Source organism: Micromonas commoda, chromosome 8, assembly GCF_000090985.2.
Source record: "Micromonas commoda chromosome 8, complete sequence".
Lineage (NCBI taxonomy): Eukaryota > Viridiplantae > Chlorophyta > Mamiellophyceae > Mamiellales > Mamiellaceae > Micromonas > Micromonas commoda.
In genome coordinates, this window is record NC_013045.1 from 1,115,095 (window position 1) to 1,141,265 (window position 26,171).

The following is a 26,171-nucleotide window of genomic DNA, read 5'->3' on the forward strand; positions in this document are numbered from 1 at the left end:
CGAACGACGACGAAGATCGACGACCGACGACGTCCACGCGCGCTCCCTACCGTCTACTACCGTCTACCCGCCTATTCCGTCCTACGTAACGCCCATCGCGTCGACGGCGTCCCGGAGCGCCGCCATCTCCGCCCTTCTCGCGACGCGACCCGCGGCGAGCCTCGCCAAAGCCTCGCCCTGTCGCCGCAGCGACGCCCGAAACGCGTCCCGGGACTCGCTAACGTCGAGACGCCCGCCTTTGCCGCCCCGGGCCGCGAGGGCGATCGCGAGCCGAGCGCTCGGCGCCGCCGTCGACCGACCGAGCGAGCCGAGCCTCCTTCGCCCGGCGTCACCCGGCGTCGTCGAGCTCGGACTCCCGACGCGGACCCGACGGCCGTTGGCGAGCTTCCTCGAGAACGGGCCTTTCGCGAGCTCGGATCCTCCATCGGCGGCGAACGACGCGGACGACGCCACCTTCTCCTCGAACGTGACCCGCGATGTCTGCGACGTCCGCGCCGAATCCGCGCGCAGCTGTGCCGCCGCCAGCTGTGCGCACAGCTGTTCGGCCTCTGCCGCCGCTTTGGCCGCCTTCGACTCCGCGGCGATGGCGCGCGCCTTCCACGCGTCCGCGCGCTCCCTTTCCCGCTCGAGGCGCCTCTTCAAGTCACTTATCGTCGCCTCCGCCTCCGCCTCCTCTCTCTCGCGTCGTCTGAGCGCCGCCGCAGTCTGGTGCGTCGCCATCCGCGACTGTTGACGCAGCGCCTCGGCGGCGGCAGCTTCCGCCACCGCCGCCGCGCCCTCCGCGGATGAGAGCGCGCGCTCCAACGCGCGCACGCGGGCGTTCAGCGCGGCGATCTCGCGCGCGTGCTCGTGCTCGAGGGCGTCGGCGCGGGCGAGGAGGGCCTCGGCCGCGGCGACGGCTCTGGGATCGAGCGTTCCTCGTCCTCGCGATGGGGGGACGCCACTCGCGACAAATACCTCCCCATCCTCCTCCTCCTCCTCCTCCTCCTCCTCGTCGGCGGCCGCGTGCGGCGTTTTGAAGAGCTCGGCGGCGGCCGGCGGGGACGTCGCGCGCCTCGCATCGTCGTCGTCGTCGTCGTCGTCGTCCGGCGGCGACGACGAGGGCGAGGCTTCGCGGCGGAACGCCTCCTCCCTGGCGCTCTCCCTCCCTTCCGTCAGCGCCTCGAGCCGAGCCTCCAGCGTCATGAGTTCCTCCTCGCGCTCCGCCGAGGCTGCGCGCTCCGCCGCGAGCTGCTCGCACGCGCGCTTGGCGACCAGCCGCTCGCGCTCGGTGGCTCGGCGGCTGGCGGCGAGCTCGCGCCGGAGCAGCGTCAGCGCGGACTGCTCCGCCTCCGCCACCATCGGGTCGATCGTGCCATCCGGCGCCACTGACGACACGGCGTCGTCGTTGTTAGCGCTCGGGCGGGACGACGGCGACGGGGCCGAACCCTCCCCGGCGGGTGCGCCACCCGCGTCTCCCGGCGACATCTCTCGAGGAAGGGCCGACGCGCCCGTGTTCCTCCCGTGTTCCGCCCCGCGCGGATGAGACCCTCGACGCGCGATCCTCCCGTCTCACCGTCGCGGGGGGGCTCTCCCCGGTCTGCCCGTCGGCGTTTTCTCGTGCCGCGAAATCGCAGTTGGCTGCACGACTTTGCCAGTCTCACGGGGGAACCGCGGTGAATGACTTCCCCGGGCCGCAGAGGAGTATCGCGCCAACCGTCCCTCCGTATCGACGCGTCGATATGAGCTCCGGCCTTCGTGCAGGCGCCGAGACCGTCCCCCGCGGGTGCGACCCCGCGCCCGTCGCCCCGTCGCACCCGCCACCCGCCACCAATTCCCAAAACCGGAATGGAATGTTGCCCCCCACTCTACCAAAAGCGCTGACCCCACCGCCCTCCCCTCTTCCCCGCCGATGCAGCGGCGACGTCGCGGGCGTCAAGACCATCATCCTCGGCGGCGATCGCGGCACCGCGCTCGCCGCCGAGATCAAGTCTTCCGGCGACCCCGCGCTCGCCTCGCTGGTCAAACCCGGCGACCGATGCGACCCGTGCCTCCTCCCCGTCGACGGCGTGCCCGCCATCGAGTACTGGCTCGGGTGCGTGGACGGCGTCGCCAAGTGCGGCAAAGGACCCGCGTCCGTCTTCGTCACGCACGCCGCCGACGCCAAGGCCGACTTCGAGCGCTTACCCGACCTCGCCCCGTCCGGGGGAAGGTGCACCGCCGTGTCCAACGGCGCGGACTTCGCCATGCCAACCCCAGGGCCCGCGGGTGACCTCTTATGTGCCCTGGAAGACGCCGTAGGTTACGACTCGCACGTCCTTCTCATCGACGCATCGTTCCTGTCCACTCCCGACTACGACCTGAACGGCTTCGTGCAACACGCGATGGGACGCGGCAAGGACTGCGTGGCGTACCTCGACGTCGACCAATCAGAAGCCGGCGTGAGGGCACAGCTGGCGCTGGAGAGAAATCCCGCGGGTCGAGTGGTGGCCAACCCCGAAGTCGTCTCCGTCGTCCCTTACCCGGACGGTTTAAAGGGCGAAGGGGGATCAAAGCCCTCGGGAACACGAACCGTCGCGGTGTGTGGCCCGGTGTGGTTCCTCCGCGCGTCCACCCTTCCCCTCGTCGCGGAGTTTTTCGCGGACGAGGGCTTGCGTTGGTCCCAATCGGGCGTGGCGCCGGATGAGATGCTCGGCCGAATGCTCGCGTTTCTGCAAGCTCGCGAAACCTTTTACGCGCTCGAGATGAAACACTGCTTTCCGATCGCCGCCGGCGTCGGTGCGTACCGCTACGTCGACTCGTTGTTCGGGTTCCTCGCCGGCGAGAGGCGAAGGGCGACGGGACGGTACAAGAGCGGGTGGGCGAGCGGCGGCGGCGGCGACGCGAGCGAACGAAAGAAGATTTTGCTCGAGCGATTTGCCATCCAGGACAGGCGCGCGGGGGACGCGCGGGAACGCGCGGTGAGCGCCGAGACGGACGCGGACGTCCTGGTGCCGAGGTTCAACGCCGCCTACGGCCGCCCGGTGCTCCCTGAAGACCCTTACGCGCAGCGCGGCGACGAGTTACCGGCGCGGTTCAAAGACGCGGGGGCGTGGAGTAAATCCACCCCGTCGCAGCACCCAGTGTACGTGACGTCGAACAACCAGTACGGGATCAAGACGGTGGGTCCGGGTAACCTGCCGATTCGGTGGCACGGCGTTAAGGGCGAGTTCACCGACGGGTTCGGCGGGGCGATGTACAGGGATAACGGCCTGGACGTGCGCGTCCAGCGGTCGAAGGTGCACAGCGCCCACGACGGGATAATCTAAAAGTGTTGGACGCGATGAGCCCAGACCTGTTGACTATTTAATGTGAAAATCCGAGCTCCGTGGGCGTAGACCTAGACGCGCGCGGATGCCGCCGAAGCGCGGAGGACGCGGTAGGGGCGGTCGGGGCGGTAGGGTCGGGGGCCGCGGCGCCGCTAATCGCGGGGGCGTCGCGGGCCCGTCGCCCTGCGTCGGCCCCGAGGCGTGCCCGCTTCCCGCGTCCGAGGGAAAACCTCACAGGTGGCTCGGGCGTAGGTTGCGCATCTGCAAGCTGACGGAAGGGGGCGCGCGGCGGTACGTCAACGCGTGCGTCGTGTACCACGATCCGAGCGAATCGCACCCGTTTCACGTCATGCACGACGACGGCACGCACGCGTGGATCGCCATCGTCGAGCGCTCGCGGGTCGTGCACGTCAACGACCCGAGCAATCGCGGGAGGCGAGTCACCCGCGACTTCACCTGGCTCACCCCCGAGCGAGGCGCGAGGGAGGCGGCGGCGGCGGCGGCGGCGGCGGCGGCGATGGAACCCGTGGGCGGCGCGTACGCGCACGCGCTGGATCCCACACCGCAGATCCCGCCCGGGATGATGCTGGGGCAGTGGAACCTCGGGTACGCGGCGGGAGGATCTTCGCCGTGGGGATCTTCACCCAACCCCTTGTCGGGGGGGGGCGGCGCGGCGCCGCCGCTCGACCCGATCCCGACCCCCGCGATCCCGCCGCACGCCGCTCACCACCATCGCAGGTCCAGGCTCGGGCTCACGCACGCTGTTGGGGTCGGTGGCACAGCCGGCGGGGTCGGCGGCGCGCCGGTCGATTGGGAGCGCCGCGTGCTGCGCGAGTTTGCGACGGACCTGAGCGTTCGGCCCCCCGAGTCGATCCAGCCGCCGCCTGCCAGTACGACGGCGCACCAGAGCCTGGCGCAGGCCGGGTTTCTCGCGCCGAGACGCGAGACGTCGATTGCGGAGGTGGACCGGGAGATGCGACCGGCGACGGGGAAGAGGCGGAGGGACGCGAGCGGCGGCGACGACGACGGGGCGATCGAGCCGGGAGTCGCGGACGGGGGGCGCGGGGACGTGCACGGGGACGGGGACGAAAAGTCGGCACCAGGGGATTGGGACGAGGACGGGGACGGGGATGGCGGGGACATCGATCTGCTGGCGGCGGCGAGGGCCGTGGGAGCACAGCTGGCGGCGGCTGGGGCGACTTCGGCGCGCCGGCTCGGGGACGCGACCGAGGAGGACGAGGAGGACGAGGAGGACACCGTCGAGGACTCGGAGCGCGGCGGCGACGGGGAGGAGGCCGGTGACGAGGACGATGAGGCCGGTGACGAGGACGATGAGGCCGGTGAGGAGGACGGGGAGCGGGCCGCCGGGGAGGATGGGGAGGAACGGGAGGAGGACGGAGACGCGGTTGGCGATGAAACGCAGGCCGCGAGTTGAAATTCCCCACCCCCGGCCCAGCAACCCACCTGTCCGCAAACGTCAAAAAGCGCGTAAAGCAAATCCTCTCGATCGTCCTCGGGAGGCGTCGCCCGGGCTCCCTCCCGCGCACACTCGCGCGCGCGAGAGTAAACAACGTCACACACGTCGCGTGGACCGAGCTCCGCCGATCAGGTGCGTCCCGCGTTCCGCTCGCGCCCGCCGTCGCCCTCCGCTTTCCGGCGACGTCCGTTGCCACTTTGTTTTATCGATGCGCGAGAGGCTTCCGGGAGGCCGGGGGTTCCGCCGCTCGGGGCCCCGCGCGCGCGGGCGATCGCCCGGCCGTGAACGGTCGCCCGCGGGCGATCGCGCGATGCCTCGGGTCACGATCGTCGCTCCGGGCGCGGTCCCGCTCGCGATCGATCCCGCCCGCGCGGCTCGACCCGCGCGATCGTGCCCCGCCGCCCGCCACAACCTCTCGCTGCGTCGAGCGGAGAGTGGACGGCGTTCAGAGGGGGGGCCGGTTAGGGCTCGGACGCGCGCGTCGGCCGCGCCCCGGCCGCCGATCGCGAACGACCGCGCGCGACGGCCGACGGATCCACGCGGATACCGCCGCGCCGGCCCCGTCGGCCGTCGCGCGCGCGCCGCCGTCACCCGCGCGCCGCCGCTCGCGCGTCACGCCCAACCTCGATCCGAGACGATCGCCCCCAGCCACCCCGCGATCCACTGAAGATACCCCAGCTGCCTAACCTCCCCGCGCACCAAAAACTCTCGATCCGCAGATTTCACTCACCCGCGAGAGCACCGATCCCGCGAGAGACCGTTCCCGCGCGAGGGCGCACACCCACGATGGTCTCCGTCGCACGCGCGCCGCAGGCGCCACTCGCTAACGGCCCTTCCGGAGGCGCGCCGCCGCCCCCGCCCCCACCCCCCGGCGCGCCCCCGCCCGGCCATCGTAACACAGCCGGCCACCAAAACACAGCTGGCGGATCGCCGGGATCTCGACCGGGTTCGCTCCCCGGATCCCACGCGCCCTCCCCACCCCCCGCGTCCCCCTCCGTCATCGGCAACGTCTTCGTCCAGCAGTACTACTCCATCATGGCGGCGACGCTGGACGAGCTGTACAAGTTCTACAACAACGGGAGCACGCTGCACGTGTGCGGCGCCGGGGTGCCCCCGCTGCCCGGGATGGACGCCGCCGCCGATCAGACGGTGCGAACGCAGGCGGGGATCCACGCGAGGTTCCAGCAGCTCGGGTACCGGGGCAAGCGGTGCGAGGTGGCCACCGTGGACTCGTCGCACTCCATCGGGGGAAGCGTGGTGGTCATGGTGACGGGCGCCATCGTCGGCGGCGGCGGCGGTCAAGGTGGTCTTGGTGACAGTGAGCGCCGAGCGTTTACGCAGACGTTTGTGCTCGCGCCGCAGGAGGGTGGGTACTACGTCCTCAACGACATCGTGCGATTCGTGGACGCGGTAGTACCGGCGCCGCCGCCCGCGCCCCGCGCCGCGCCGCCTCCCCAGGCTAACGTCGCGGCTCACGAACCGCCCGCCGCCGCCGCCGCTTCCCCCGCTCCCCCCGCGCCGTCGGCGGCGGCGGTGATCCTCGAGCAAATCGGCGCCGCGAAGAAACCGGAAAAGCCGGAGCCGCCGCCCGCTAAGACGACGGCGGCGCCGACGGTGGAGGTGGCCCCGAAGGAGTCTGAGGGACCGACGACGTACGCGTCCATCGCCGCGAAGATGCGCGCGGCGGCGGCGGCGAAGGCTCCCGTCGCCGCCAAGCCGTCTCCCGCCGCCGCCGAGCACTCGGGCGCGGCGGCGGAGCCCAAGCCGCCCGCGACGGCTTCCTCGGCGACCGGGGCGAGCGCGGGGGGCGAGAAGATGACGCACGACCCGGTGACGGCCGTGTTCGTTCGCAACATCCCGCAGTCCGCGGACGAGGCGTCCATCGAGGCTGCGTTTGCGAAGATTGGGCCCATCGCCACCGTGACCATTCGAACTGCGAAGAGGCAGCCGGATGCGAATGATGCAACCGGAGGCGCACCAGGACGATACGCCTTCGTTCAGTTCGAGAAGGCCGAGTCCGCGCAGGCTGCGATCGAGGCGACCGTCGAGATGGACGGCAGGGCGCTGAGCGTGGAGGAGAAGAGGGAGGGTGGCCACAACAACAGAAACCAGTCTACTAGCGGCGCTAGGCGAAACCAATCTAGCGGGGGCAACAAGCCCGGGTCCCAGGCCAACGGGTCCCAGGGCAACAACCGCCGGGAGGGTACCCGCGGACCCCGTCGGGACGGCGAGGGAGGTAAGCATTCGCACCAGGGCGAGAGAAGGCCGGGGGGTGGCCCGAGGCGGGAGGGCGGCGATAGGAGGCAGCCCGCGAGGCAGCCCGCCGCCGCCAAGGCTTGAGGATGATTTTTTTCTCGAACAACCGAAGATAGGGAGAGGGTGCGAGGGGAGGCGTTCCGTAGGCGCGTCTCGACGGCCGCGAGGGACGCGATAGGAACGGCGCCGCGCTACGCCACGTCAAACCGACGGCTTGACGGGTCGCGCCTGGCTAGTTCCGATTATACTAAACGCGAGGACTAATAAACCCGTGCAACTTTACGACAAGTTTGCCGCAGCAGCAGCCCTATCGTCCCGTCCCCGGTCAAAACGCGATTCCGACGGCCGCCGCTTCACAGACCGCCGCCCCGGGCAGATCCTTCCCGCGCTCTTTCCTCACGAACGTTCAGTCTCGCATGGCATCTCATGCGGCCGCGACTCCCGCGGCATCGCGCCCCGCGCCGGTCTCTCTCCGCCTCGCCGCGCGTCGGTCGTGCTCCCGCGGTACGGCCACGGGAGCGGCGGGATCGTCGGCATCCGGTCCCGCTTTCTCCTTCCCGGAGCAGCGCGCGCGTCGGTCGGGCACCGCCTGCTCCGCCGCGACCGCCTCCTCCTCTAAGGCTGGATCCAACGGCACGCAGACCGACAAGTCCGATCGCCTCTCCCTGGACAACATCCGCGCCTCCCTCATCCGCCAGGAGGACTCCATCATCTTCGGATTGATCGAGCGAGCGCAGTACTCGATCAACGCCGCGGTGTACCAGCCCGGCGGCGTGGACGTGCCCTGCTTCCACCCCGACGGCACCCGCGCGTCCATGCTCGAGTTCATGCTCCGCGAGAACGAGCAGACGGGCGGGAAGATTCGGCGGTACACCTCTCCCGACGAACACGCGTTCTACCCCGACTCGCTCCCGCTCCTGGTCATCCCCGCCATGTCCTACCCCAACCCCTTGGCGCCCGCCGCGGAGGGCATCAACATCAACGCGCGCATCATGGACATGTACGTCAACGACCTCCTCCCCGCGCTGTGCCAAGAGGGTGACGACTTCAACTACGGAAGCACCGGTCTCGCGGACGTCAGCAACCTCCAGTGCCTCAGCAAGCGGATCCACTACGGAAAGTTCGTAGCCGAGAGCAAGTTCCAGGCCAAGCCGGAGGAGTTCACCGAGCTTATCAAGGCGCAGGACGCCGCGGGGTTGATGGATCTGCTGACGTACAAGGAGGTGGAGGACAGGGTCGTGCGGAGGGTGACAAACAAGGCGGCCACCTACGGCCAGGACATCTCCGAGGAGTTGCCGAGCGATCTGGGCCTCAGGAATCAGAAGGACATCGAGTACAAGGTTGCGCCGGAGCGGGTTGGTGAGCTGTACAGGGAGTGGATCATGCCGATGACGAAGGATGTCCAGGTGGAGTATCTCCTCAGGCGCCTCGACCACCTTTGACGCGAGGGTCGGCCCATTTTATTATCATACGTGAACAACCAAACGCCGCCGCTCGCGCTAAAGAACTCTTATTTATTACACTCTTCACCGTCAAAAGCCGTCCCGTCGCCGTCTACGCGAAGTGTATGCCCTTCTCGTTGAAGGTGGCGAGGAGGACGAGGAAATCATCCTGGCTCATCTTGCTCGCGCGCATGTTCTCGTGCCCGTTCGTCGCCAGCACCTCCTCCACCAGTTTGCGCACGCCCTCCGGAGTACTCGGGTCGTGCAACTCCGCGCCGCCGAGCATGTCCACGTCCATGTCGCCCAGCCCCTCCCGAGTGCCGCCCTTCTTCTTGTGCTTGCCCGATTTTTTCTGCCCCATGCTCTGCGCGCCGAGCATCTTGGCGGATGCGCTGATCCCCGTGCCGTTGTTCACCTGCAACGCCTTGTACGTCTTGTAGTTTGTCTCCAGCAGCTCGAGCACCGTCTTGGTTCGAAAGATTCCGCCGAGCGTCTTGTTCTTTCGGCCGAAGCACAGGCGAACCAGGCCGTCCCACTCCTTGAAGTTGCACGGTATCGTGCTGATGGGCCTCGGTTCGATGCGGACGACGCTGGAGTCCACCTTGGGCGGGGGCCTGAAGTTGTTCTTGCCAACCTTGAGCAGGTGCGTCGTTCGGGCCAGGAGCTGGGTGTTCACCGAGAGTCTGCAGTAGAGCGGGTCGCCGGGCTGGACGCACAGGCGCATGGCGAACTCGCGCTGGAACATCAGCGTCGCGGCTCGGAACATCGGTCTGTGCGAGAGCAGCTTGAACACCAGCGGAGACGAGATCTGGTACGGCACGTTCGCCACGCACACGTCGAAGTAGGGCAGGTCAACCTTGAGAAAGTCGCCGGAGATTATGGTGAGGTTCTGCTGGTGCGGCGTGCCCTGCACGCGCCTCTGCAGCTCAAGCACCATGCGCGGGTCGAACTCGATGGCGATGACTTTCTTCGCAGTCTCTAGCAGCCGCATGGTCAGATTCCCGGTGCCCGGGCCAATCTCGAGCACCACGTCCGTGGACTTGACGCCGCCCTTCTCGACGATGGAGTTGACAATCATCGGATTCTTCAGGATGTGCTGGCCGTAGGACTTGAGGAACTGGATGCCGCCGTGGGTGGCGTTCTTCTTCTGCCCCGCGCTGCTGGCGAGCGAGTGCTTCTTGGCGATGCCGCCGGCGACGCGTATGCCCGCGTCGAGCACTCTCGGACCCCTCGACCCCATGTTCGTCGGAGGCGCGTGTCGAAGCGGAGGCCGCCGCCGTTGTGATGAAAAAATGCGCTCCCTCGGAACAGCTTCCGGCGCCGGTGCTTTCGGACACTTTAGAGTCTTCGCGCGGGTTCGCCCCCAATCCAAAAAATTCTTTTTTCCACGTACGAAGCTTCAGTCACCTTTTACACACGTGTGTGTCCGGAAGGGTGACACGCCGTGCGTGAACGTGTCGTCCAGTCTACAAACCCAAGATTTGCGTCCACCGGATCGAGGTTTGCGGCTGGTGTTCGGGAACTGTTATCTTGATTTACGCGCCAAGACGATCGGGCGTGATCTCCCGCGAAATATTAAAAGTCGGGGATCTGGGCAACGATAAATATAAAAGATTCCTCCTATGGAAAACAGTTAGAACCGCCGAACCCATCCCGTTGAATACGTTTCTTAGATTCGGGGCAAAATGGCGGCGCTGGGCCGCTCCCGCCGAAACACCGAATCGGGAGCGATCAGAGCGGCGGACCGGCGCTCCCATTACCGCCAGCACGGACGCTCCCTGACCCGGAGCGCGCCGCAGAACACACCGGATCGACTCTTCCTCGAGTCGTCTCCCGCGTTGTCTCCTCGCGGGACCGTCTCGGCGCCGCTCAAGCGCGCGCGACCCGAGCGAACCCACGGCGCGAAAGGGTCACCTTTTCCCCCACACACGCCACCGTCTCGCGGCCCAAGGGCTTGGCCACGGCAGCAGGGGCGCGAAGGGACGAGCGCGTCCGCCGAGGCTTCGCGCGCAGGTTAAGAGGCGCACAGAGGCGCTCGTGTCGCGTGGATCGAGGCACGGACGAGGAAAATGCAGGCTCCGGCGGCCGGAGGATCGTCCGCGGCGGCGGCGGCTCCGCAGGGAACCGCGGCCGCGCAGCCTCAGCCTGTGATTCCCGGGGTGGCGCCAGCTCATGCGGGTGCTCCGCTCGCGGGCGATCCCATGGCGGCGGCGCTGGCCGCCGCGCAGCAGTTCCTCGGGTTCATGTCCCACGCGGGAGTTAACCCCGGCGGCTTTCCTCCTGGCCCCGCTCCCGGCCTGTTTGCGCCACCGGGCGCGCCCCAGGGGCCCGCGAGGCCGGGCAGCGCGGCGGCGATGTTCTCGCCCGATCACCACCAGATGCGCCCCGGGGAGGGGCCGGCGTCGAGGGGCGCGACGCCGGGCGTCGGCGGCGAAATGGCCGGCGCGACCTACAATCGCAAGGACAAGAGGTGCGCCGCACTCTCCGCCCACCACCACCGCGTCGTCGCGCCCGCACGCCGCGTCCGCCCCGCGCCAACCCCGTCGCCCCGCGCCAACTTTTCCCGCGGATCGACCGGAGACGCCGCCGCGAGCCAACCCGCGCTGGTCTCCCCAAAACAAACTCGCCTTCAAAATGCGTTCAAAATTGCCCACCCGGACCCGTCCTCTCGTCGCCCACCGTCGACACACGAACCGACCTGACTGACCAAACAACCCCACACACCACCCACGCACCCCAATAACCCAGCCTCGGTTTGCTCTGCGAGAACTTTCTGCACCTGTACGGCGCCGGCCAGGAGGAGCTCATCTCGTTGGACGAAGCCGCCGCAAAGCTCGGCGTGGAGCGCCGTCGCATCTACGACATCGTCAACGTCCTCGAGTCCGTCGAGGTTGTCGTCCGGAAGGCTAAGAACAAGTACACGTGGCACGGCATCTCGCGCATGCCCGCGGCGTTGGACAGGTTGTGGAAAGAAGGGAAGAGGGAGTTTGGCGAGGACCTGGTCCTCGACGGCGGCGACGACGACAAGGACTCGCCGAGAGGAAAGGCTAAGATTGCCGAGTTGGAAGCTGAGCGGGCGAAGGTCAAGGCGGAGGTCAACGGCGACCACGGCTCGGCCGCCAAGCCCGAGATTGACGAGGGGGATGACGACGAGGACGACGTCGACGACAAGAGCGAAGGAGTCAAGAGCGAAGGGGACGCGGAGAGCGGCGGCAGCGGCGACGCCAAATCCTCCGGCGGCAGCAACAAAGACGCCAACAAAGACGCTAAATCCGAGGAGGAGGACGAGGACGCCGCCGTCGCCGTGGCTGCCCTCACCGGGGAAAACGGGGCGGCCTCGTCCGCGGACAAGTCCTCGGGTGCCAAGCCCTCGGGCGCGGGCGGCGGCACCGGCGACTGCCGCAGGGAAAAGTCCTTGGGGCTGCTCTCGCAGAAGTTTGTCCAGCTGTTCCTCGTCTCCCGAGCGCGGGTCGTGAGCCTGGAGAGCGCGGCGAGGACCTTACTCGGGTCCTGCGCCGATCAGGCTAAGCTCAAGACCAAGGTGAGAAGGCTGTACGACATCGCCAACATCCTCTCGTCCTTGCGGCTCATCGAGAAGACGCACTTGGTGGACTCGCGCAAGCCCGCGTTTCGATGGCTCGGCGTCGAGAAGGAACTCGCCGCGCTGCAAGCGGCGGCGGCGGCGGGGGTCAAGGCGGAACCCGGCCACCCGGCCGCCGCCACGGCCGCCGCCGCCGCGCACGCGTTCGCCGCGCATGCGACGTCCGGTAGCTCCGGTGCCCCGGCAACCGGGGCGCCCGCGTTCAACCCCCAGTGGTTCATGCCCAACGTCGGCGGACGCGCGATGACGCCGCCGGTGCCCCGAGTCGGCTCCCCGTTCGATGCCGCCGCGTCGATGGCCGCGGCCGCCGCCGCGGCGAACTTCGCCGCGTCGGTGGGGGTTCCCGAGCGACCGGGCTCGAGCCTCGGCAAGTCCAAGCGCGGCGGCGGCGCATCCGGCGGGGGCGGATCGCCGTCGCGATCGGACCCGTCGCGATCGGACCCGGCGTCGGACCCTGGGGAGATTAAGCGCCCGCGGAGCGCGCTGGGCGACGCGGCTCGATCGCACCTCTCGGCGCCGACGCCGCAACGCGCTGTGGCGCCCGGTCTGGACGCGCTCAGCGCCATGGCGGAGATTGGATCGTCCGGGGATGTCGGCGTCGGCGGCGGCTCGACGGGCGCCGGCGCCGCCGCGCTCGCCGCGCCCGTGGCGTCGCGACCGTTACCCGGAGGGTTCGCGACGGCTCCGTCGCCGGCGTCGTCGCCGGGGTACGCCCAGATGATGGCGGCGATGGCCGCGGCGGGCATCGCGTCTCCGGCACCCGCGCCCGACGCCGCCGCGCAGCAGGCGGCGACGCTGGCGATGCTCGCGTCGATGGGTCCCGGTGGGGCGGAGATGATGCAGGCGATGTTCCAGCAGCAGCAGGCGCAGGCGCAGAGCCAGGCGCAGGCGATGATGGCGGCCGCGGCCGCCGCGTCGGCGGCGGGCGCGCCCGGAGCCGGCGGCGCCCCCGCCGCGGCGGCGGCGGCGCAGGCTGCGCAGGCGTATTACCAGGCGATGGCGGCGGCGTCTTTCAAGCCGCCGCCACCCGGGGCGGGACCCGCCGCTCCGACGCCTGGCGCGGCTCCCGCGGGACCCGGCGCGCTGCCGCACGGAGTCGTCGGGCCCATGGGCGACTACATGGAGATGTGGAGGAAGTGGTCCGCGCAGTACGCGGGGGGAGCTCCGCCGGGGGCGCCGTCCGCGTCCGCGCCGGAGGCTAACGGCGCCCAGTGACTCGAGCGAGACGGCGCCTAATAAGGGTTTTATTCCGCGAATCGAAGAGGGCTTTTCGACGATGGACGCCGCCGACGTGGGTGAACGAGAAGAGGCGGACGCGGGCGCGGACGGGGGGAAGACACCCGTCGTCGTGTCGCGCGAACTGAGGAGGGGGCGGATGGTTGTTTCATAATAGCCCGTGTGCAGCAGCAGCAAAGCGAAGACGATAGCCAACGAGGATTGTGATCACGATGACGTTGGTCGCGACATTGATGAGTCGATCGTGTCTCTCCCCCCGTCCGTCCCTCACTCTCTCCCCTCGTCCGTCCCCGTCTATCTCCGCCCGTCCGTCCCTCACTCGCGCCGTTCCCGCTCGTCAAAGTCGTCGGAAAGTCGTCACCTGCGCCTGGTCACGCTGTCCTGCTGGTGGACGCTGGCTGACGGAAGGTTCCTGCCCGACGTGTCCGCGGCGAGCCGGTGCTCCATCACCGACTTGTCGTCATCGCCCGAGGGCTTGTCGAACTTGGACGCCCCCGTGGTCTCCAACGCCGGGTTGCTCCCCGGGTCGAACACCGGTCGCCACGCGCCTTTCGCGCCGGCGGCGCTCGTTCGGGGCGTTCCCGAAGGAGGAGGAGGAGCGTCGACGTTTTTGTCCTTCTCGTCGTCGAAGAAGCGCGCGGCTAGGTAAACGCCGACGAGCGCGAACGACGCGGCGACCAGGCGGTTGGCGGTTACCAGGCGGTTGGCGGCGTTCCCACCTCGCCGCCACCTCGGATCCGGGACCGCGACCCCGCCTTTGTCGCCGAGCGACGTGCGCACGGCTGGGTCCTCGAGGTGGCTCAGTCGCTCGGAGTTGGACTTTAAGGACGGGTCCGGCGGGGTGGGCTTGGAATTCAAGAACGCGGCGCCCACGCCGAGCCGCAGCCAGCGCACGAACGCCTCGGGAGACAGCATAGCATGTGACGGACACGGATACGCGGTGTCACCAGCGCGTCTTGGCTCTGCTGTGGAGATACAACAACATGTGTGGAAACAGTGACCCGTCCGAGAACAAGAAAAGCCACGACAACTTTTGGAGAGGAGGAGGTCACCCCTTTCCCCATTCCCCATCGCGCTGCATATCGTCGCACGCCGGGCATTCGTTACTTGCGGTAGCCATGGGGCTGAGGTGCAGCAAGGCGAAAGCGAACCTCGAGTTTATCGAGGAAAGCGAGAGGGAACTCGAGGAAAGCGAGGCCGCGTTGGCCCAGGCGAAAGCGGAAAACTCAGAACTCAGGGCAGAACTCGAGGAACGCGAGGCCGCGTTGGCCTTGGCGAAAGCAAAACTCGAGGAACGCGAGCTCGCGTTGATCTTGGCGTACGAGAGAATCAGAGAATACGAAGCGTTGAGGAAGCAGAGGAACAAAGCGTTTTGGTGGACCCCCTTCTCCTCCGAGGAAGCGACGTGCCCTGTGTGCGGCAAGACGTTTTCTCAAGGCGGTTTCCACCCCGCGTCGCAAAAGCTGTGGCAGCACATGGGACATGGAGAAATGCACCGTAAGGCTCGACAAAAGCTGTCGTGGGACATGAGCGACTGGCAGCCTGGGTTGATCGCGGCTTAGCCAGGATTCGCGGTTGAGACCCGAATGAGTACTTGTACAACAACAGCTCGCGGTGGGACTAGCTAGTCGGTGACCCGTCCAATGGGAAGGGTCCGAGAAGGGAAAACGCCAAACCTTTCCCTCCCCGCGTCGTCGTCAGTTCGTCTCCAGGTCAACGTAATGAATCGACGGCTCCACCCTCACGATCGCCTTCTCTATCCGATCCACCTCGTCCCCAACCGCGGTCACCACCTCCTCCCCGTACAGCTTCAGCGCCGCGTCCAGCGCCCTCGGGTCCCCGCTCCCGGCCCCTTCCTCCACCGCCGACCTGAAGACGCCGTGAAGCTGCTCTCGTTTGGCTCCGTCCCCTTGGTCCAAGTACCTCTCCACCACCCTCGACCCCGAGAACTCGATCTCCGCGACGAAGCGGTACGTCCCCGGCCCGAGCTCCTCGCTCTTCGCGCGGTACACCTCCTCCACCACCGGGTCCGCTCGCACCGCGTCCGTTATCCTCCTCATCTTCTCCGGCCCCAGACTCCGTCCCAGGAGCAGCAGCCGGTTGGAGTTGATGAGATACATCGCCGTCGTTCCCAGCAACCCGCCCACGGCGATGGACCCGGCCGCGTCGAACACGCTGGACCCGAAGTGTTGCGTCGCCATCAGCGCGGCGGACGCGATGGCGCACCCCGCCACCGCGGCGGCATCCTCCGCGACGACGGCGACAGACGTCGGGTCGTGCCCGGATCGAACAAACTCGTCCAGCGTCATCCCTTTCGCCCTCGCGTTCGTTTTGAGAGCCTCGTACGCGACGTGGAGCGAATAGGAATCGATCGCGGCGGACGCGGCGAGGACGCCGAGTCCGACCCATATGTGCTCCAGTGGCGCCGGGTGCATGATGTTGTGCACGCCGTGCATCACGCTGACGCCGCTGCCCATGAAGAAGACGCCGACGGCGCTGATGAGCGACCACACGAACCGTTCTCGCCTGTACCCGTAGTTGTACTTGGCGTCCGGCGCCTTGGCGGACGAGTTTATGCCGACGTGGAGCAAGCCCTGGTTGACGATGTCCGCCACGGAGTGCACCGCCTCGGCGAGCATGGCGGACGAGCCGGTGACCGCGTACGCGCCCGCCTTGCACAGAAAGATTGCCGCGTTGGAGTACATTGCGACATTCACCGCGTGAAGCGCGCGCTTATCGTTGGCGACGTCCACGGCGCTGCGCTCGAACCCCCTGTCGAAGGTCTCCGGGCGGGCGTCGTTGGCGCGGTCCGTCCCGCCCGGGGCGTTCAACGCGGCGGCCGCCTTGGCGGACTGCTTCGCGGACGTCGGGAGCTTCGCCGCGAGGTGCGCTCTGGATGACGCGTGAATCAGGCGTCGTCGGATGGGGGGACCGGCCACTTCCCCGCGGCCGCGCGCGTCGCCGTCGTCGTCGCGGGGAATCGTCGCGAGGAACGGCGAGGTCGCGAACGTCGGACCCGCGCGACGCGACGCGAGGGCGCGGTGACTCGCGGTCGGGGCGAACACGCCTCGGTCCGGATTATTCCCTCTCAATCCACCACCGACGCGAAGGAGGATGGGCGGGCTGTGACCGCCGGCGCGCGCGGTGGCCACGCCCCGCGCCGCGCCGCCCGCGGGCGAGGAGATCACCCCCGCGACGCGGCGAAGCGCCTCTCGAGCGTTTCCGCGCATGGTCCCGCGCGGAGGCTGCGCGCGGGCGCGGTTGGGATACCTAGCTCGCTCGCTTCAAACAATGGGGCGTCTGAGCGCGGGAAGGTGCCGTCACAGCTGACTTGGCGGAAGTTGAGATATCTCCGTCGTCACAACGCGCGCGCTATCCGCCCCCGGGTCGCCCACGATGAACGCGTCGCCGGCGCCCATCGCCCGCGCGGTCCTCGCACCGCGTCGGAGACGTCGCCCCTCGCCCCGATCCGTCACCCGCGCGGTCCTCGGATCGTCGGACGACTTCCTCGAGTCCGCGCCACCCCCTTTTCGCTCGCCCCCGAGCCTGTGCAGCTCTGCGGCGACGGAGGCTCGCAACGTCCTCCGCGTCCTGCGCGAGGGCGCCGTCGAGGGCGATCCCGCGGTTCCGCGCAGGGTCCGAGTGGAGCTCCCGCTGCCCCCGGCCGACGTGCGCACGGACGAGATGAGGTACCTCGGCCTGCACGGTCAAGCCGCGGACTGGTCGGGCGGGATGCAGCAGAGACTCAGAGTCACCAAGGCGTACGTCGAGGAGAACATGCTCGACGGGTACGATTGGGAGTACCTCGGGCTGCTGGATCGCGACGCGGACGGCATGGCGGTGTGGACGTGCGGCGAGAACATGACCGTGGTGACGCACCCGTCGGACACCACCATGCGGTTTTTCCTCGACCTCGCCGACGGCGTCTACGGCGAAAGAGTCAAAAAGGATGACCACGTGCTCGTGGTCGTCAACGCCTTCTGGAGCGGCAACGGCGAGAAGGTCGGGCAGCCGTGGGAGCTCGGGTTGAAGAAAAGGGCCGCAGTGGCGCTGGCGCCGACGACGGGCGACTGGGAGAAGGTGTACGTCGCGAGAAGAGTTCGGTCGGCGGCGGGGGCGGAGGGCACGCTGCGACGAGCGTGGCCGGGCCGGTGGCAGCTGTTCGACTCTGAGGGGGTCACTCTGATCGGCGAGTGGACGCCGCGGGAGGGGGAGCCCAGCAACAGGGAGATCGCCGAGACGCTGAACGAGGCGGCGGGCGCCGCGGACGCGGCGGGGTTCAACCGATCCTCCGTCGACACCTCGCGAGACACGGACGTGATCACGTGACGGTAGTATTTATCAAGTTTTTTGACAAACTCGGGAGGCCCTCGATAGATGTGGGGTAAAGTTTTACTCTCAACCCAGGAGGTCCTCGATGATCGAGTGCATCGCCTTGTTCTCCTCCGCGGCCATCGCTTTGGTGTCGGAGAGCACCGCGGCGTCGAGGTCGAGCTTGCGCTCGGCGATTTGCACGATGCGCTCGTCCACGGTGCCCGCGGTGACGAGTCTGTGCACCGTGACCGGTCGCGTCTGTCCCAGCCTGTGGCACCGGTCCTCCGCCTGCCGGTCGATCTGCGGGTTGAAGTCGCAGTCGTGGATGATCACGGTGTCCGCGCCGGTGAGGTTAAGCCCCTGCCCACCCGCGCGCGTGGAGAGCAAAAAGGCGAAAATCTCAGACCCGGGCCGGTTAAACGCGTCGCAAATCTGCTGCCGTTCGTGGACATCCGTGCTGCCGTCCAGCCTGACGAAGACGTGACCGCGTGACCGCAGCACCCACTCCAGAATGTCCAGGACGATCTTCCACTGGCTGAAGATGAGCGGACGCGATCCTTTCGACTTGATCTCGTCCAGCAACTTGACGAGCGCCGCCGTCTTTGCCGCCTCGGCGAAGGCGGAAACCGGGAGGCACAGCTTCGACAGGTGTCCCTGCTCCCCGCACAGCTGGTGGAGGTCAAAATCGCTCAACGATCGGACGTGCGACTCCACCTTGGCCAACGGCGCCTCGTGCCCGAATACCCCGCGCCTGTGGCACACGTCGACGATTTCCGCCACCTCGGCGTCGCCGTACCGCTCCCGGACGAGCAGCGGGTGGTTCGCGATCTTTCGCAGGTGAACGAAGAGCGCCTTGACCTTGGTGCTGGTCAGACGCCCCCCACCCGGGGACCCTCCTCCGCCTCCGGGGGAATCGGCGTCTCCAACCGAAGGAAGTCCTCCGCCGCCGCCGCCGGACGACGACTTGGAGGATGCCGCCTCATTCCGCGCCCTGCGACGCTCGTTCCTCGCAGCCTCCACCGCGGCGGCGTACTGGCGCCGCTGCGCATCGCCCATCTCAACGACGCGCTTCTCCTGCGTCTTCGGTATCAACTCTTTCGCGACGTCCTCTTTCAGTCGCCTCAAGATGAACGGCCTCAGTATCTCCTTCACCCTCGCCAGCCTGTGCGCGCGCACGAGCTCGCACGCGTCGTCCTCGTTCCCGTCCTCCCCACCCAGCGCGCCCTCCTCCAACAGCCCGGGCAGCACGAGGTGAATCAGCGACTCCAACTCGCCGAGGTTGTTCTGCAACGGGGTGCCGGTGAGGAGCACCCTGCGCCGAGCTTTGGTGGCGACGGCGTCCAGCCGCCGCGCGCGCTGCGTCTGCCGGTTCTTCACCAAATGCGCCTCGTCCAGCACCAGGTGCGAGTAGTTGAGCGACCGGAGCCACGCCCGCTTCTCCTTCGAGTCCGACGAGTCCCTCTCGAAAATCGAGTAACACGCGATGACGACGTCGAAGGCTCCGCCGCCCGACGCGACGCGCCCGTCCCCGCGAGGGCCCGACGACCACGCCTCCGCCGCCGACCGCACCTCGTGTTGGCTCTGCGCGCCGTGGTAAAACCCCACGCGCAGCGCGGGCGCCCACTGCGCGAGCTCGCGCCGCCAATTCTCCAGCAGCGAAGCCGGCGCGACGACCAGCGCAGGTTCGTCCCTGGAGCGCCTCGGGTTCGCCGCCCTGGAGCACGCGAGGTAGGCGATGGTCTGCGCGGTCTTGCCGAGGCCCATCTCGTCCGCTAAGATGGCTCCCGGGACGTCTTGCTCGTCGAGGAGGAGGAGGAAGTTGACGCCGACCATCTGGTAGGGCTTGAGACCGTTCGCGAGGGAGCCTTCGCCCGCGACCGCCGCGACGTCCCGCGCGGTGACGAGCTTACGCCGGCCTCCGGGCGCGTGAAATGCGCCCGGGGAGAGCGGGCCGTCGCTCTTGCCCTTGGCGTCGTCGTCGGCGCCCAGCGCGCGTCGAAGCCTGCGGGAGATCTTGGCGCACTCCACGAGCGCCTGATCGGGCTCGTCGATGTCGTCCTCGATCACGACGTCGTCCCCTTCGTTCGCTCGAGGCTGAGGCTGAGGCGCGTCGTCGTCGTCGTCCACCACGATCACGTCGTCGTCCGCCGCCGCCGCCGCCGCGGTCCCCGGCCCGTCGTCGATCACCACAACCTCCCGCGGCGGAGCGGACGCGGCCTTCTTCGTCAGGCGCTTTTTGAACATCTGACCGGTCGCTTCCGTTGCCGCGGGAGGACCTACCGGCGCGACGCCCGCGTTCTCCTTCTCCGAGGACCCGTTGGAGACGGACGCGACGGCGACGGAAGCGGAAGGTGCGTCGTCGTCATCGCTGTCGCTGTCGAGCACGTGCTTCCGCTTGATACGCACCGTGCTCATCGCGCCTTCCGTGTTGTGACCTCGGCGCGCTTCGGGAAAACGGCACAGCTGTCTTTTCGTCCACACGTCTGCGGACCGGAGAGGAGAACGCAAAAACCAAGCGCATTCGGTTGCTATTTCGCATTCATTCCCCAAGACGCACGAGTAATCAGTCAGAGTAGCACTACGTGTTAAGGGTTAGAGAATAATCGCGCTGTAGCGCCAGTTGACCAAGTTTCCCAAAATCGGCCCGAACCATTTCGCCCGGTTTCGCGCACGTGCTTTTTCTTTTTCAGCCCAGTCGGTTACGTGCCCACAACGGGGGTTCGGGTGCCGGAAGCGCGAGCCGCCGAGGGGGATGCACGATGCCCTCACGGCCCCCTCGAGGGCCATATCCAGGGTGCTGGTCCGCTGGATCAGGCTGGTGTGCGAGTACTCACGAGGTGCGAACGGTGCACTCGCGCGTTATTCTTTTTACCGACCCTGGAATTCGCGCGACCCGAACCCCTCCGTTGCCCTAATCCCGACTGACCGTCTCCCCATCCGTCTCCCCCTCCCCCCACCAATCGACCATCAGCCGTGGCGATATGCTCGGCGATCTTCGCGATCGTGTGCGCCGCCGGGTTCGTGCGCGTCGAGACCAAGAACAAGGTGACCGAACTGTGGGTGCCGCAGGACACCCCCATAATGCGCTCCCGGGAACACGTGGAGGCCTCCTTCGGCGCACCCCCGTCCTGGATGGCGATCATAGTCCGGAAAGTCGGCTCGGAGACCGCCGCGTTGTCGCCGGAGACCGTCGAGCTGATGTACGACCTCGAGGCGCTCATCGATCAGCTCCCGATGCGACACGAGGTGTGCCTCCATTCCAGCGCCGATCCCGCTCCGGGCGGCAGATGCGTCCACCGCGGCGTCACCAACCTCTGGTGCAACCGCACGCAGTACGAGGCGGAGGTCGGGTCCAAGCCGGATCCCGCCGTCGCTCTCGTGGACGTGGTCAACTCTCGCGCTGTCGGCTGCCTCGGGATGCCCATCGAGAACCACCGAGTCTTTGGCTCGCCGACGTACGACGACGGATCGACTTTTCGCTCCGCCGTCCCGGGAGTCTCTCGGATCACGGGCGCCGTCTACGCGTCGTCGTGGTTTTTGCTGGACGTCGCCGAGGCGCGGGAGAGCGTGGTGAGTGCGCACACCGGGGCGTTCGAGAGGCTGATGCGCCGGGAGCAGTCGCGGCTGGCGGCGCAGGGCTGGGAGGTTGAATTCGCGTACCAGGAGGCTTTCGACGGCGAGATTGCGCGATCGGTCACCGGGGATATACCGCTGGTCATCGCGTCGTTTACGTTCACGCTCGTCGCCGCGGTGGGAACCCAGATGCACCTGGCGCGGCCGGAGATGGGCGCCGCGACGCAGGCGTCGTTGGGTCTGGCGTGCGTGGCTCTGAGCGTCTTTGCCGGATACGGCATCGTGATTTTTTTTGGGGTACCGTTCACGTCGCTGAGCCTGGTGGGCATATTCATCCTCCTCGGCGTCGGGGTGGACGACGTGCTCGTGCTGCTCGAGGCGTTTCGGCTGGCGAGGATCACGATACCGGACGGCGGGACGGTGGAGGAGCGGGCGCGATTCGCGACGGAGCGCGCGGGCGTCAGCATAACCATCACCAGCGCGACCAACATAATCGCTTTTTCGCTAGGGTCGATGACGGTGATTCCCGCGGTGAACTGGTTCTGCGCGTACATGGCCTGCGCGATCCTGTTCGATTTCTTGTTGTGCGTCACGCTGTTCATGGCCGTCATCGTGTGGCACGAGAGGCGTGATCAGGCAAAGGGGCTGCCGGCGATTGCGTACAAAAAGTCCGCCGTCGAGACGGTTCCCCTGCCCGGTCTCGAGACTCCCGACAACGACTCGGGCAGCACCATCGCGAAGGTGGTGGACGGTGAGGTTAAGGCGGTCGAGAAGGCGACGCAGAGGAGGAGGACGTGGACGGCGGGGGTGACGTTCGAGGGTGTCTTCCGGGGGCAGCACATGCGGGCCTACGGCGACTTTCTCATGCTCACTCCGGTTCGAGTCGTGGTTGTGTGCGGATTCCTGGCGTTTGGGATGTCCTCCCTGCTTCTCATGAGCCGCATAGAGGAAGGTTTGCCCCGCACGTCGCTCGCGCCCGATGACTCGTTCCTGGTTGGATTCTTCTCCATCTTCGACACCACGTACCAGGCGCAGGAGGGTCTGACTTTGGATCTACACGTCCAAGGGGTGGATCACTCGAGTCCGGAGATTCAGGCGAGGGTCATGGCCGCGTGGGGCATGCACCTGCGTTCGGGCGTCATCGAGCCCCTGCACAAACCAAACGGCGGGTGGATGGTGGCGCAAAACACCCCGCTGGACTCGAGGTACTCGTCCCCGAGGAGTTGGCTCACGGTGGTGACGCAGGTTGCGATTGCCGCGAACGCGACTGCGCCGTGCAGGGCTCTGGGAGTATCGCCGCGAGTGTGCGCCGCCGCCGCCGTGCCTTACAGACTCGCGGACGACAGCCTCACGGACGACTTCGACCCGCCGCTGGTCGTCCGATCGGCGTTCAACGCGACGTTGAACGAGGCTCTCGAGCTGGTACCCTCGATGTCCGATAGGCTCATTCGGAGGCGAACCGACGGAGTTTTGGTCGCCAGCATCGTCAGCACGAAGGCGGTGCCCGTGGCGGGTCAGTACAAGCGACAGCTGGATATTTACAAGGAGTGCGTCCGTTTGGATGAAGCCATAAACGCCGAGGTCTTCACCGGCGCGGAGGTCAACGCCGAGTTGACCCCGTACGTGACGAATGGCGTGAGCATACCGAATCTGCGGGTGTTCACGTTTAACAATTTCTTGGTGTACTGGCAACAGGACGCGGTTCTGAAGGACGAGCTCGTGACAAACCTGACGTTCGCGGGGTTGGGCGTGCTGATCGTGTGCATGATCGCGCTGGCGCACCCCGCCGCGCTCATCGCCGTGAGCGGCGTCGGCATCGTCGACATATTCCTCTTCGGCTCGTTGATCATCGGCGGCATCCGCTTCAACGTCATCTCCGTGGTTAACTTTGTCATGGCCGTCGGGCTGGCGGTTGATTACACGCTGCACTTTTGCCACGCGTTCCTCGCGCAGCCCGGCGCGAACAGGATAACGAGGGTGAAGTACACCCTGAACACCATGGGCGACTGCATACTGAAGGGGGGCGGGACGACGCTGGTCGGCACGCTTCCCATGGCGTTCAGCACGAGCACGATATTTCGCGTGTTCTTCGCGCTCCTCTTCTCGACGATTCTGTACGGCTTGGCCGTGGGGCTGGTGCTGCTGCCGGTGGTTCTGAGCGTGATCCCCATGCCACCGGCGCCCCACCTGAAGCACGACTACCGCGACTGGTACGTCAACCCAAACAGACCACCGGACGGCGTGTGACTCGCCGTCGCGCTCGACAAACTCGTAGCCCCTCGCTCGTCGTGTAACGTTAGACTCTCGACTCGGTAGACTACAAAACGCGCTACAATAAACTTAATCACCCAACATAGAGTACAACATCGCGGAACGACGCTCGAGGCGCCGATCGAAACCCCCACCTGATCAGTGAGTGTTTAAAACCCTTAATACACGTGTTCAAAAACCCCACGCCTCGTCGTCGGACGATAACGTCGGATCATCGTCGTCGTCGACCCACAAACTGTGGTCCCCCGCGCCCCTGCGCACCAACTGCGGCTTTCCCTTGGACAGGTCTATCACCGTGCTGCCCGGGTTGCGCATCACGCCGCAGTCCACCAGAAAACCCAACCCCCTTCGTTCGTACTCGTCGAGCATCAAGACCGGGTCTTGCACGTCGTCGTCGTACGTGTCAGCTTCGAGGTTCGGCACCGAGCCGCAGAGCAACGGCCTGTCGAGGCGTGCCAGCAGCGCGGCGGTGACTGGGTGCGACGGCACGCGCACCCCGACCGTCTTGCGCGCCTTGCAGTTCTTCGACTTGGACCGCGGGTCGAGGAGGCACACCTTGGGCATGTCTTTGCCCGCGTTGAGGATGAACGTGTACGGGCCCGGGAGGCACTTCCTCGCGAGCTTGAACGGCTGCTGGCGCCCCGCGACGACGTTGTCGGGAAAGCCCTGGGTGTACCGGTCGATGTCGCTGAATCCCGCGCAGAGGATGGACATCGGCTTGTAGTCCTTGGCGCCCTTCAGGTCGTACAGCGTCTGGACTCCGTCGCGCGATTCGAGGTCCACCACGAAGGCGTACCTGCTGTCCGTGGGGATGATGCCCACGCTGCCCGCGCGTATGGCGTCGGCGACGTCGTCGAGGCGCCACTCGTCGCTGCCGTCGGCCTCGAGGGTGACATGGAGGGTGGTATCGCCCGCGAGCGCGGCGCCTCCCCCGCCCTTCCCGCCCTTCCCCCGCTTAGCGCCCGCCGCGACGTCCCGGCGCTTTCGCCGGGAAGATTTCTCCTCGAGTGTGTTTGTCACGGGTTTGTTTGTCACGACGCGTGACGACGCCGGGGCGCGCGCGGTTCGGCCCGGCGCCGCGACGGGCGCGAACCGCGCCGTGACGCGCACGGACATGTCGGCGGGGACTCTGGCGCGTCGGAACCCGCGAGGAACCCGCGCGTGGATGAGCCGTTCGGCGGGATTTGTGACGACAACGCCGGGGCGAAGATTGACGTTATCGGATCTGCCGCGCGCGAGCTGAGCGGCTGCGAGGAAGACGTCGTCACATTCGCCGGGCGCCGCGCGGGGAAGAGAGGCGCGCGCGGTGGTCATGGATGACGACGATTACCTCCGCGACCTGATGCGCGGCGGTGGGTCCGATTCCGACGACGACTCGGAGGACGGGCGGCCGGCGCCGGGAGCGAGCGCGCGAGGCGGGGGGGTCGAAGAGGGAGCGTTCGCAGCGCTCGCGTTGGGCGGCGTCCATGGGAGCGAGTCGTCGTCGTCGTCGTCGTCGTCGTCGCCGTCGGATTCGGACGCGGACGTCGAGGGAGGCGACGCCTCGGGGTCGGGATCGGGCCCCGAGGACGCCGCGGAAAACGGCTGGACGTGGTCCACCGGCGCGGCGCCGGGCGCCACCCTCGCGCGGGGCGCCACCGCGAAGAAGAAGAAGCCCATCCTCATGCCCGGCGAGAAGCGCTCGCTGAAGAAGCGACACATGGCGGAACTGCGCGCCGCGCGCGCGGAGGTCCGCAACGGATGGACACCTCAGGATGTCAAGCGCGAGCTCGAGTCCATGGTCGCCGCGGGGCGACGCGAGTGGACCCCCCCGGGCGGGGGCGTGCGAGCCGCGGATGCCAAGATAATCAGGAAACTCGCGAGATGCTATCCGAACCTTCGATGCGACTCTGAGACGAGCGCGGCGTCCGGGCGGAAGAAACGGGCGTACGTCCGGGTGGTGAACCTCGCGCACCCGGTCAATCACGGCGGGGCGGAGGTGGACGCCGAGCGCGGAGCGTTTTCGGGGCGGGGACGCGCGCTCGGCGGCGGCGGCGACGGCGGCGACGATGGCAATCTCGGCTCGGCAATCTCGGAGATTAACCCCGCCGCGTCCGCGCGCGCCGCGGAGATCGCCGCGCCCGTCCCGACGCGCGAGAAGTTCCTCGCCGATCCCGTCCGACTCGCCAGGCTCGCGCGGTTCCTCGGGCGGGGCCGCGTCGAGGGCACAGCCGGCGAGGGCACGGCTGTGTCGGGAGCGGCTGCGTCGGGCCCGTCGCGGCGCGGGGCGGGGCGGGGCGGGGTCGACGGCCGCGGGAACCGGACGCGGGGGCGCCTCGCGGGCCACGCGCCGGTGTTCAGCAGCGCGGGGATCGTCGACGGGATCGGCGGCGGCGTCGCTCGGGCGGCTGCGGAGGAGGAGGAGGACGGGGAGGACGACGACGCGATGGACGTAGCCGGGGGCGTATCGGGCATGGAACGGGCGCCGCGTCATCCGAGCTCCTACGCCGCGGACTTCGGCGCGTTCGAGGCGCACACCACGGGTTTCGGGTCGAGGTTGATGCGTCGGATGGGGTACGTCGAGGGCGGGGGGTTGGGACCGAATGGACGGGGCATATCAGAGCCGGTGTCGCAGTCGCGCAGGCCGAAAAACCTGGGCCTCGGCGCGACGGGCGCGGGGTGAGTTTAACACTTAGGGACGGGGACCGACGCTCAACTCTCGATCCACTAACGCT

The 26,171-nt window shown here is 67.8% G+C and overlaps 14 protein-coding genes across 14 annotated transcripts; 8 read left to right on the top strand and 6 right to left on the bottom strand.

The window, feature by feature from the left end:
- Nucleotides 1–81: 81 nt before the first annotated feature.
- Nucleotides 82–1,467, bottom strand: MICPUN_60942 (predicted protein; the record flags this gene model as incomplete). The annotated part of the gene is made up of 1 exon (XM_002508271.1): nucleotides 82–1,467. The coding sequence occupies one exon, from the start codon at nucleotides 1,465–1,467 to the stop codon at nucleotides 82–84; it is 1,386 nt and encodes a 461-aa protein (XP_002508317.1).
- A 365-nt stretch (nucleotides 1,468–1,832) lies between these two features.
- MICPUN_102031 (predicted protein) lies at nucleotides 1,833–4,722 on the top strand (the record flags this gene model as incomplete). Its single annotated transcript, XM_002507991.1, has 2 exons — nucleotides 1,833–3,257; nucleotides 3,343–4,722. 2 exons carry the CDS (start codon nucleotides 1,833–1,835, stop codon nucleotides 4,720–4,722), a joined length of 2,805 nt encoding a protein of 934 aa, XP_002508037.1.
- An 828-nt stretch (nucleotides 4,723–5,550) lies between these two features.
- On the top strand, nucleotides 5,551–7,104 carry MICPUN_60945 (predicted protein; the record flags this gene model as incomplete). The annotated part of the gene is made up of 1 exon (XM_002507992.1): nucleotides 5,551–7,104. One exon carries the CDS (start codon nucleotides 5,551–5,553, stop codon nucleotides 7,102–7,104), a length of 1,554 nt encoding a protein of 517 aa, XP_002508038.1.
- Nucleotides 7,105–7,436: 332 nt separating this feature from the next.
- Nucleotides 7,437–8,462, top strand: MICPUN_102033 (predicted protein; the record flags this gene model as incomplete). Its single annotated transcript, XM_002507993.1, has 1 exon — nucleotides 7,437–8,462. The coding sequence occupies one exon, from the start codon at nucleotides 7,437–7,439 to the stop codon at nucleotides 8,460–8,462; it is 1,026 nt and encodes a 341-aa protein (XP_002508039.1).
- A 112-nt stretch (nucleotides 8,463–8,574) lies between these two features.
- On the bottom strand, nucleotides 8,575–9,702 carry MICPUN_84159 (hypothetical protein; the record flags this gene model as incomplete). Its single annotated transcript, XM_002508272.1, has 2 exons — nucleotides 8,575–8,730; nucleotides 8,878–9,702. 2 exons carry the CDS (start codon nucleotides 9,700–9,702, stop codon nucleotides 8,575–8,577), a joined length of 981 nt encoding a protein of 326 aa, XP_002508318.1.
- Nucleotides 9,703–10,531: 829 nt separating this feature from the next.
- Nucleotides 10,532–13,278, top strand: MICPUN_60948 (predicted protein; the record flags this gene model as incomplete). The annotated part of the gene is made up of 2 exons (XM_002507994.1): nucleotides 10,532–10,932; nucleotides 11,211–13,278. 2 exons carry the CDS (start codon nucleotides 10,532–10,534, stop codon nucleotides 13,276–13,278), a joined length of 2,469 nt encoding a protein of 822 aa, XP_002508040.1.
- Nucleotides 13,279–13,656: 378 nt separating this feature from the next.
- On the bottom strand, nucleotides 13,657–14,214 carry MICPUN_102036 (predicted protein; the record flags this gene model as incomplete). Its single annotated transcript, XM_002508273.1, has 1 exon — nucleotides 13,657–14,214. The coding sequence occupies one exon, from the start codon at nucleotides 14,212–14,214 to the stop codon at nucleotides 13,657–13,659; it is 558 nt and encodes a 185-aa protein (XP_002508319.1).
- Nucleotides 14,215–14,417: 203 nt separating this feature from the next.
- On the top strand, nucleotides 14,418–14,861 carry MICPUN_60950 (predicted protein; the record flags this gene model as incomplete). The annotated part of the gene is made up of 1 exon (XM_002507995.1): nucleotides 14,418–14,861. One exon carries the CDS (start codon nucleotides 14,418–14,420, stop codon nucleotides 14,859–14,861), a length of 444 nt encoding a protein of 147 aa, XP_002508041.1.
- A 135-nt stretch (nucleotides 14,862–14,996) lies between these two features.
- On the bottom strand, nucleotides 14,997–16,004 carry MICPUN_97795 (cation diffusion facilitator family; the record flags this gene model as incomplete). The annotated part of the gene is made up of 1 exon (XM_002508274.1): nucleotides 14,997–16,004. The coding sequence occupies one exon, from the start codon at nucleotides 16,002–16,004 to the stop codon at nucleotides 14,997–14,999; it is 1,008 nt and encodes a 335-aa protein (XP_002508320.1).
- A 691-nt stretch (nucleotides 16,005–16,695) lies between these two features.
- MICPUN_60952 (predicted protein) lies at nucleotides 16,696–17,628 on the top strand (the record flags this gene model as incomplete). Its single annotated transcript, XM_002507996.1, has 1 exon — nucleotides 16,696–17,628. One exon carries the CDS (start codon nucleotides 16,696–16,698, stop codon nucleotides 17,626–17,628), a length of 933 nt encoding a protein of 310 aa, XP_002508042.1.
- Nucleotides 17,629–17,697: 69 nt separating this feature from the next.
- On the bottom strand, nucleotides 17,698–20,028 carry MICPUN_60953 (SNF2 super family; the record flags this gene model as incomplete). The annotated part of the gene is made up of 1 exon (XM_002508275.1): nucleotides 17,698–20,028. One exon carries the CDS (start codon nucleotides 20,026–20,028, stop codon nucleotides 17,698–17,700), a length of 2,331 nt encoding a protein of 776 aa, XP_002508321.1.
- A 717-nt stretch (nucleotides 20,029–20,745) lies between these two features.
- Nucleotides 20,746–23,433, top strand: MICPUN_102039 (resistance-nodulation-cell division superfamily; the record flags this gene model as incomplete). The annotated part of the gene is made up of 1 exon (XM_002507997.1): nucleotides 20,746–23,433. One exon carries the CDS (start codon nucleotides 20,746–20,748, stop codon nucleotides 23,431–23,433), a length of 2,688 nt encoding a protein of 895 aa, XP_002508043.1.
- A 195-nt stretch (nucleotides 23,434–23,628) lies between these two features.
- MICPUN_71009 (predicted protein) lies at nucleotides 23,629–24,339 on the bottom strand (the record flags this gene model as incomplete). Its single annotated transcript, XM_002508276.1, has 1 exon — nucleotides 23,629–24,339. A coding segment is annotated over one exon (711 nt), but the record flags the coding sequence as incomplete, so codon positions are not given.
- A 430-nt stretch (nucleotides 24,340–24,769) lies between these two features.
- MICPUN_60956 (predicted protein) lies at nucleotides 24,770–26,119 on the top strand (the record flags this gene model as incomplete). Its single annotated transcript, XM_002507998.1, has 1 exon — nucleotides 24,770–26,119. The coding sequence occupies one exon, from the start codon at nucleotides 24,770–24,772 to the stop codon at nucleotides 26,117–26,119; it is 1,350 nt and encodes a 449-aa protein (XP_002508044.1).
- Nucleotides 26,120–26,171: the final 52 nt, after the last annotated feature.